Genomic DNA, 9,917 nt, shown 5'->3' with positions numbered 1-9,917 from the left:
ATTAAACTACTTAATTTAGTAGGTATACAATAATGGACAACATGTGGTTTGATACTTTGCAGCAGCAATTTTGTAAAATGCCGTTTTCATGAAAATTGTCACTGGTGTTACTGTCACTGCTGGTGTTACCTTCCTTATGGGTAACACCAGTAAAGATCAGTAACACCAGTGACTGGTGATTTGTTGTGTCACTGGTGTTACTGTGTTTTTTTTTCTTTTACATTAAAACAATCTTTCACATGTGACATGATGATAATTTAAAATTCACTGAATTCTGCTACACTTAAGAATTAAGCTTTAAAGCTGAAAAAAATTAAAAAATAAAATATTTCACAAACACTTTTAATATTGCTTAAGAAGGTAACACCAGTGACCAAAAAATGGTGTATGCAGTCTTTTAAGTACATGCACACAAAAAATAAAAAATCATTAAGCTGTCATTTATGTGTACTTATGGTCTAAGTTTAAATGTTAGAAAAAAAGATCAATTTTAAGCCATCTTGCCATACCAAAAGTGGATGTTTCTGTAGAATGACCCTTATCATGAATTACTTAATATTGTTCAATTTGAGTGAGGTTTTGACAATTATTTATGAATTTTTATAAAAATGTGTAAGAAAACTATGTTGATGTTTTTGTTTTGTTTATTTTAATGTTGAAGCGATAGAAATGGTCAGTATATAATTAAATGATATCAGTCGTTAATTTCTCTAATAATGACAGAGTAACCTTGATAGACTCTTTTAAAGTCCCCCTGAAACTTTTCCTCCTCACCACAACCATTTTTTCTATGAGGTGAAAAGTGATCAAACGATCTTAAAACGATATACCTGTGCCATTTCAACTCCATCTTATGTGGTGTCACATTGAAACACCTCCCCTTTGTAGCAGTATCTGAAACGCTGACACAGCAAATAATTGATGTCCTAAAAATGAACGGAACAGGCCGGAGACATTAGGAGCGATTCTTCACTTCTTTACCCTCACCACTGCATCATCCAAGTTGCCTACCTTCTATTTTACAACTGAATAACAATCTGATAAAATGTTTCTAATACAGAAGTCATACAGTTCTTTAGTCTCACTTAAACCACTTACTTCCCAGTTCCCACATAAATCTGCATTGGCCATCTGTCCATCAACTGATCATACGCGCAGACCGCAGTAGAGGAAAGCTGACTGGGTTCAAAAAGTATAGACAGCAGCTTATATATTAATTTTAAAAAATGATAACTTTTGAAATGACATATAAGAAAAAAAGAATGATATTTTATGAGGGTGACAGGGTTGAAGGGAGACTGATATGTTAAAGTTAAATTTTATTAACACTTTTTTGTGGGATGTGCTGATATGATTGATGCCTTGAAGAGGGAGCAGAAAAGATAGTACTTATGACAGGCCTTTGGTTAATCGTATCAGTCTGTGAGGGCTTTTCATTTAAAGATAAAAAATTATTTCCAATGCTTTTTCTCATGACGTAGCCCATTATGTGCACATGATTGACAACGAGTCTCACAGTGATTTTGACTAAAAATTGTATTGGGTGCCACTGCTGTGAGGGAATGTCACAAAACGTCAAGTGGTTTTCTGTGGAAGGAGGGTAAACCACATTGCTTCGATATACTGACAGAACATCGCATTTAACTCTTCGTACCTCGACACCCTGCTGCTGACCACTTCATCATAATCAAGTTAAAAGTTTCTTGCCCCCAGTGCTGTCCTGTCCCCGAGATGTTGCTTCAAACACAGAAAGATCATTCAAGCACAATGAGAATTTAACGACTGAATGACCACAGAGCCACTGCAATGCATTGCGTGCTTTAAACATTGATTTTTGCTGGCTGATTCTATCCAGACGGAGACAAGGAGGAGACACTTAACGTGGCCTCATGAAGCAGAACGTGATACGCTCTTATGGATTTTAACTAGGAGACCCTTATCTAACTTCAGTAATGAATGACTGGTGGAATTCCCAGTGCTACAAAAGTGTCAGAGAGGAGGAAGAGGAAACAAGTCGGAAACTTCAAAGCAGGCATCAAATTAAAGATCTTCAAAAGACAAAAACACTTTCTGGCTTGTTTAGGAAAATGACTTTGCATTGTTTGACTTTTCAAGTGTATGCACGAATGTCTTTCTTTTAACTAGCACAGACAATTTCTTATTCTTCCATCAGTGCGGCAAGGAAAGGACTAAAGTGGTTTGATTGCCTTGCCCTGATTTGCAGGGCTCTGCTAATAGTCAGAGTTAATGAGGGTTTTACGAGTAGTGTGATCACTTTATTGGGACGTGCAGCGTTCAATGGAAGCCTCTCGCCTCAATGGAGTTGGCTTATGAAGCTGCCCTTGCAAATTGACCTGAGGATTTATAAAGCAATTTTCAAAGGTCCCTAACCCAGCTATGCGCCGACAGTCCCGGACACTAGAATTAGAAGCTCATTGGATTTCACTTTCATTCTGAATAAAGATAAGTTTAGACACTGCAAGTGCTAAAAGTGAGGTCACCGGTAATGAAATGCTTTGTACTGTCATACTTACAGGAACAAAGCCTGAAGGCTATTGAGACATTTTATGATTGACCTGCGAGTTATTCGGCGAACACAGTTACACAAACCGCAACATCAGAAGGTCAAACTGGCAATCAACATCTCAGACAGCTTTATTTTTTCAAACAAAGAAAAAGTATGTACATAGACACTCGCTCACTCTCAGTAACAAGCAAAAAGCTTGCTGTCAAAATAAAGATGCCCGTGACAATTTGAAAAAAAAAGATGTTTGATCCCATGGCCTTATCATTACTGTCCAGACGTGACTAAAAAAAGTTTAGATAAGCAGTGCATTTCTCCACCCTTCTCAAATTTTGCCTCTCCAAATCTCTTCTTTTATTGTTTAAATGACAAACTTTTTTCTGGGAATACTGGAAGGTCACAGACTGTCAGATAAAGATTTTAAAGTTCAAAGAGCCATTGCTGCCCAGCCAACAATGAGTAGTGATCCCCCAATCGGTGCCAGCTTACTGAAGCTGGGGTCATTTGTTAAGGCCTGGTGATACAGAGGACCACAGAAGCAGCCCATGCCGGCGATGAGAATTGCACCTGCCTATGAAAGAAAGAAAAGCGTGTGTTCATTCATATTCTTTCAGACAAGCACACAACAGAATACGTATGTGACAGTTCAATACATGATGCATCACAATATCGAAAATTACTTTTGACAAATTATTCTGTTATTGTTTTAGTAAAAAATAGCACATTGTTAATGCACATGTATCTGAACAAAGAAGTACAGCAGGTGTTTAATATTAAGGAATTCCATCAATCTTATTTGTAGCTTAAACTGCATTCTGAAAAGTAGACGGAGACCCACCACAATATAAAAGATATACAAAAAAGCATCCTGGTCAACAATACCAGGAACACTATATACATATATTGTATATAAAAGAACTGAGTATTTATTCATTGAGTTCACTTAAAGTAAAATCTTAAAGTTCAGACAGATCCAATATCGAAAATGACCTGTATTGCAGTGTGTCATGTAGCTGTCACCGCGGTGAAAACTCGCGGTAAATCTTGTCCAGCCAGAATCAGTTTGACGCAGGCGTGCACATGCAACATAGTTATTTTGCACAAAAAGGCATTTAAGGGATAATGTATTGTATTAATTCACGGTAAACTTATTAGACAGATTTATTAATTTTTTTACCACAGAAATAATTTCAGGGACATGAAATATTAAATTGTGATTTTCAAAAATAAAACTTGTTTAAATGTTTTCAGTGCGTGTATCAGTTATTTTTTAACATTTCCATCTCATTTTAACAAAACCATGATAATATTGATAACCATGATAACTTTGGTCGCTATAATCATGATATGAAATTTTCAAACCGTCTCATCCCTACCCCGCAAAAAAAACCTAACTTCAACTAGTTAGTGTTTTAACATGATGTCAAGAAGACAGTGGGTCTCATTCACTAATCATGCGCATGGACAAATTTGTTTGCAAAATGTGCGTACGGAAGTTTTAACTTACAAATCATGATTCAACAAAAACTTTCAAACCAAAATTTCTACTAAATGTTAGCAAAAAAGCAGGAACAACTTAGACCGCATGTATGCAATAATCATGAACAGTGAAAAAGAACCCTATATATCTGTGTTATATATTTTATATATGAAGAGTTTGGTTCCAAAACGCAATAAATCCATTTTGACAAATTTCGGTAAAAACGTGTTTTCTATACCAAGAAAGTGACAAGATGAAAACCAGTATTTTCTGTTACAAACTTTCACATAGCATCTTTAGGTTATAAAAACATAAAAAATTCAAATCCATAACTTTTTTAAAGATTTATTATAAAAACTAATTCTTTTTCCACAAAATGCAATAAATCCATGACAGTTTTTTATTTCAAAATGCTATAAATCTATTAAATCAATGTATAAATGTGCATTCATCTTTACCATTTTATATTTATTTAGTTGACTAGTGGTATACAATGATTAAAAAATAAACATTAATGGCATTAACCAAAACACTTACTTTGTTATATTAAGAACACAATGTTTTAGCATGAGAAGCTTGATGCTGTCTGGAGAGCAAGCAACCGAGTGCCTCTCGCGGAAATTATTAGCTGTTGATGGCTTACGTTTCTTTCCCGTCACAAAAAACCATCACAGGTTTGGCAATGCTATTAAAGTATTATTTTGTTTTGTTTGTTGATCACGAAGTACAAAGTAGATGAGGAAAACTAGGACTCCGTGTACTCAGCGCGCCGCCATGTTTGTTTACATTGCGTGAATGGTCCGCTGTAATATCAGAAATGGATTTATTGCATTCTGTAAAAAAGGAGCTGTGGCGTTTGTCGCATTTTGGGAAAAAAGGGAGAAAAGATGACAGAATATCACGGCGGGTATTGGATTTTGCGTAAAATTAATTATTTACTTTTAACTACTGACCTGATATAATACTGATTTTGGCAGTAACTCATTTTTTTCAAAAATGGCGTTTATTGCGTTTTGGAACCAAACTCTTCATATATTTTTCCTTGTTCATGATTATTGCGTACCTGTGGTCTAAGCTGTTATTACATTTTTGCATACATTTAAAATTAATTTTAGTATGAAAGTTTTCGTGGAATCATGATTTGTAAGTTAAAACGTCTGTATGCACATTTTACCAACAAATTTGTTGCGTACGCATGCTTAGTGAATGAGACCCACTGACCTTTCAGCTGTAAAGGCAAGTTAGTGTTGCTTTCACTACCAAATGATGAAGATGTGAAGAATCAGTGGTTAAAATGATTTGTTCAAGGCGGGATTTGCTAAAGGTTTGGCCATGAAAGATTGTTTAGTACCCACTTTATTGCGTCTCCTAACCACAACCTGTAAGTATGATTATTACGTTATGTGTTTATTTTTCCCCCGAGTGTTCTGAATGTCTAGTTTACTGTAATGTCTTATCAGTAAGTTGTGCTAGCAATGAATGTTGCAGTTACACTGTTTATCTGTGGCCCGGTTAGCTTACTTGCTTACATTAGTGTAAAAATTTTAGTGTCTGTCGTCATTTTTATTACTTGGATTAATGATGAATGATGTGTATTGATATCGGTTTTCAAACTCGAATGTCTTGTCAGTAATTCAAGTTAGCACTACTGTAGGTCAGTGCATGTTGCAGTATTGTTGGACTGTGTGGAGACTGTGTCAGTTGGCCAGAGCAGAGTAAGCTACTGAAAGGTGGGGTTTGGGCAGACTGAATCTTTTAATGGGATCTCTTAGAAATGGGGTAATTTTAAATTTATATTTTGAGAAAATGACAGTGTTTGGACCTTGCATTGCATGCATTTAAACCCGTTTTTGGGGACTTCTTGACAATATTAGGAAGCTTAGAAATTGGACATGACTGACACTTTAATAAAAAACTGAAATTGATTGAAAGAAATCATCATTAGCTAGTCACATCATTACGTTTACTGTTTTTTGTTTTGTTTTGTTTTTATATTTCACAAAATTCAGTTTTACACTCCAAAGTGACCATTTTAAATTAATTGAAAATGTTACAATGTTAGAAAAATACATGCCCTCATAAAAGAAATGCCTAAAATAAATTGCTCCTTAAGGGAGAGTACTGAAACGCCAAACCGACGCCAACAAAGTACAGCAGACTGTAGGTTTGGCTCACAATTCCCGCATACTGGCTCCGTCTGGGTCTGACGTAAGTCGTTGCCCTGACATACCAAATGGACAGCGGCCAAGTAGCACAACCGTTATGCATCCATGTGCTACCAGCAGGTAGAAGTAGTTGGTATTCATTACTTAAAACAGGAATCAGGAGGAGCTAGTAAATGCTGCGATGCAAAACATAAACAAAGCAGCACTCCCTTTCCAGTTTCACACAAATCTCGCTTACCACAGACGGATTTGTGATTTATCTGTAATGACTTGAGCCATACCCGTTTTAAATATTTACGCATTGAAATGAGAGAATGAAAATATGATATGAGCGTTTTGTGGGTTCTTTTTGCGCACTGGTTGGCTATGCCGAACACCCAATCAGAATGATCAGACTCCCAGATGTGCGCCAACGCCAACTGGACATGCCAGATTCAATTATAAAGGTGACGGTAACTTGCTTTAGCCATCTGTACAGACCACGCTGAAAATCTGATGTCAGATGACACTCAAAACCTGCCTGACGACAACCGTAGGCTTGGCTTTTACCAAACTTAAAAAAGTGGAAAATGGAGAGTTTTCAAAATGCTGCAGATTCCATATTGGTTTGAACACTCTGGGAAAGCGTTTCTGTGTAGACTGACAAAACTGAGACTGTTGAAAATGATGGCATAGTCACATTTCTATTAAACTCTGTCCAAAGATATTTAATATTAAAAAGATGCGTCATTGATATAAATGGGGGACATCACAACAGTCATTATGGCTGCTCTAGTCCCGCCTTCCACTAAAAAGGCAGTTGTCAACCGTTAAAGAATAACATCCTCTGGGGAAGGGACTTTGCGCATGCGCAGTATATGATAAGTCTAGCCTTAGCAAAACCTGGAGGCGTTTCAAATATGACGCGACTTCCTTTAAAAGGACTCTACTCCTTCCCCTATCATGTGACCCTTACACTACTGGAAGATGAAAATGACCTGCCAGATGGAACTGCAGGCTTTGCTGACTTTGTTGTCGTTATAGTAGCCAATGTGCAGTTAAACTATAAGGGGGCGTGCACACCAAAGCTTTTACGCCCATGGCCGGCGCATGTTTTCAATTTTTTTCCAATGGAAGCTCAGTGCTTTTCAAATAAGCCAACAACTAGCGATTTTTTTTCATGCTGAAAGCCGGCGCTCAGCGGTTTTATTCAACTTTGGGTGAAAAGCTCCGCTCGTCAATGTCAGTACTCACAAGGCCGTCCAATCACAGTGGAGGAGGGGCAGGACATTACTACAGCAACCAACCGGCTCACAGCTGAAGTATCAGAGCTACCAAAGTGCTTAGCTTAGAAAAGCTGGCACTCAGCTGAAAAAAGCAGGCATTCGCCATCCTCCAGCCGTTTTCTACCGTGTTTAAAAGTTTTGGTGTGCACACCCCGTAAGACAAGCTATTATTGGAGCAGTCTGCAATATCACTCATTTCAAGCAACATTAGGATTAGGGTGCATGAATGGTTACGTGACATGCGTTTTCGGTGAGTAATATAGACCGTTTCATCGGACGCACGTGATACACGTCTGGATCCGAACCTTACTTCCGGTTTCGTTTTTTTAAAGGTCTGACTAGTTGCTAAACTGATCTCTTGAACAAATGCCTCGTCGAAAATAACAAATGTATTGGTTTCCTAGGTAATCTATGTGTTGGTTTTTTTGCTTGTTATATAAATAAACTACGTTTAAAGAACTTTGTTGTTATTTATTCTTAGCGGAGTTTACCGGAAGTTACGTGCAGCCACTTGTTTATGTTGTTACTGCTGAAACGGTCTAGTAAATAATGAGTTTTAGGGAAAACAATGCCTTTAGAATCCTTTTAATAATAATATGCAGTTGACAGGATTATAAAAATCTTAAACGAGTTGAGGAGGTAGAAACTCTATAACTTATGTTTACAGTTTAAAATGTTTATGACATTTTCTGAATTGTAAGATGGAAAGTGTATTCACAGTACCAGAGCAGGTTTTCTGCACCGAGCAGCTCCTAACAACGCCAAACTGTGATAGATATGGTACTTGTTTGCTGTATCATACAACTGAAAGTACAGAAAAACATCATCATCATTAATGTTACAGAACAAATAACTACAAATAATAAATCAGATTCAAAATATTTAGTGTCATCTTAAGTGTCAACGAAGTACATTGCAAAAACGCACAAAACTTGACTTATTATTTCTCCAAAGGCATCACACAATGTACATAATAAACTTTTTATGACATAATATAAACAAAACATAAATACCTCTTTCTGGTAATCACTTGCTTCACTGCGTCTGAAGCCTATAAGACAGAGAAAGTGAGAAAGGTTAAGTTTCACCAGACTTTATGATAACGCTGTCCCCCGTTTATATGATGTGCGCTCAGTCACGTTTGTTATGTCCAATCGCCAAACCGATATCCAATATTTTGGATCGAATTAATAAAGACCTGTCATACAGGCTCAGAAAAGACACTTACCGTGCGCTCCATATGCACCTGCCGCGATTGCAAGAGCTCCAGAAATGCCTGCTAACCTCTGAACCAGCGAAGAGGCGCTCATGACTGCAGAAAAGCACAGTGATGAACTGAAAGCAGCCTGCAGGAAACTGCTGTCATTACGGATCTAACAGGAAGAGCGACCCTATCTAACGGCAATTACGAGCTACGAGCCAAGATGGCGTCCAAGTACACAGTTGCACATCATGTGACTACAAAGCTCGATCCCTAAGCTCGGAACAAGGACGTAGAGTACAAAAACTGTAATTACAGTTACACAACATTATATAGATACTTTATTAAAAATAGAAATACACAATTATTATACATTATTAAAACAAATATTAAAAAAGTTCCAAAATACTTTAAATAAAATAGTTTGTTTTTAGTCAAGGTCAAATAAACAAGTATATGTTAATAATTTAATATCTCATGTACGATTATTTTTTAAGCCCCAGATGCAACTGCTTGACTGGTTAAACATCAAACAAGATCTAACGTGGCTGCTGAAAGACCATTACTTGCACTATTTATTAAACAGTTAAATGTGGGCCTTATAAATTATTATTATTAACCCTCTATTTTATTTTATTATTATTATTATTATTATTATTATTATTATTATTATTATTATTATTATCACTATTATTATTATTATTTATATTATTATTATTAAACTTAACACTCCTCTTTATAGCGTCTTTTGCATGTCAACAGAAAATAGTTACATTTTCCAGTGAGGGGCGCTATAATTTGCCTCTTAACATCTTTTTTTCAAAGGTAGGCTAATGTACAACATAAGCCAAAGCTTAAAAACACAACGTTTAAACTCCTGTTCTTGTGTAAAGATAAAATTATTATTAATTATTAATTATTATTTTAATAAGAACTTTCAATTGACTGTTTATATTCTGAGCTAAATGCTATTTTCTATGCCCTAATCCTACTTCTAAGCCAACTCTATACTTGCACTGACTTTTTATGTATTATTTAAAACATGAGTGGAAGAGAGGAAGAGAGGTTAACATGTTTTAAAATAGACTACATTCTTAATCTACAATTAGTCTGCTTAGGAAAAATGTCCTGGTTTTCTGGCTGTTTTGGGCTCAAACAGTCAAAATGGGAAGCACGACTTTACAACCATGACGTATTAACATCACAAATGCTCTTTTCACTGAAGCAATTCCTTCTGCATCCTGTACTTCTGGTCATGGTTGCCAGGTTTAATCTGAATCCT

The 9,917-nt window shown here is 36.3% G+C and overlaps 1 protein-coding gene across 1 annotated transcript; it reads right to left on the bottom strand.

Moving 5' to 3' along the window:
• Positions 1 to 2,631: 2,631 nt before the first annotated feature.
• On the bottom strand, positions 2,632 to 8,822 carry tmem256 (transmembrane protein 256). Its single transcript, XM_055198646.2, has 4 exons — positions 8,663 to 8,822; positions 8,448 to 8,485; positions 8,158 to 8,238; positions 2,632 to 3,095 (listed from the first exon to the last, which is right to left on the bottom strand). The coding sequence occupies exons 1-4, from the start codon at positions 8,742 to 8,744 to the stop codon at positions 2,952 to 2,954; spliced, it is 345 nt and encodes a 114-aa protein (XP_055054621.1). The 5' UTR covers positions 8,745 to 8,822; the 3' UTR covers positions 2,632 to 2,951.
• Positions 8,823 to 9,917: the final 1,095 nt, after the last annotated feature.

The sequence above is a fragment of the Misgurnus anguillicaudatus genome, chromosome 21, assembly GCF_027580225.2.
Source record: "Misgurnus anguillicaudatus chromosome 21, ASM2758022v2, whole genome shotgun sequence".
Taxonomy (NCBI): Eukaryota; Metazoa; Chordata; class Actinopteri; order Cypriniformes; family Cobitidae; genus Misgurnus; species Misgurnus anguillicaudatus.
This window is presented reverse-complemented; position numbering and strand designations above follow the sequence as displayed.

Bases quoted from the DNA above. Each gene is read 5' to 3' on its own strand.
- tmem256 (XM_055198646.2), bottom strand. From the start codon at position 8,744: ATGAGCGCCTCTTCGCTGGTTCAGAGGTTAGCAGGCATTTCTGGAGCT. The intron at 8,486-8,662 runs GTAAGTGTCTTT...TCTGTCTTATAG, and splicing joins AGGTGCATATGGAGCGCACG to GCTTCAGACGCAGTGAAGCA. The intron at 8,239-8,447 runs GTATTTATGTTT...CTGTACTTTCAG, and splicing joins CAAGTGATTACCAGAAAGAG to TTGTATGATACAGCAAACAA.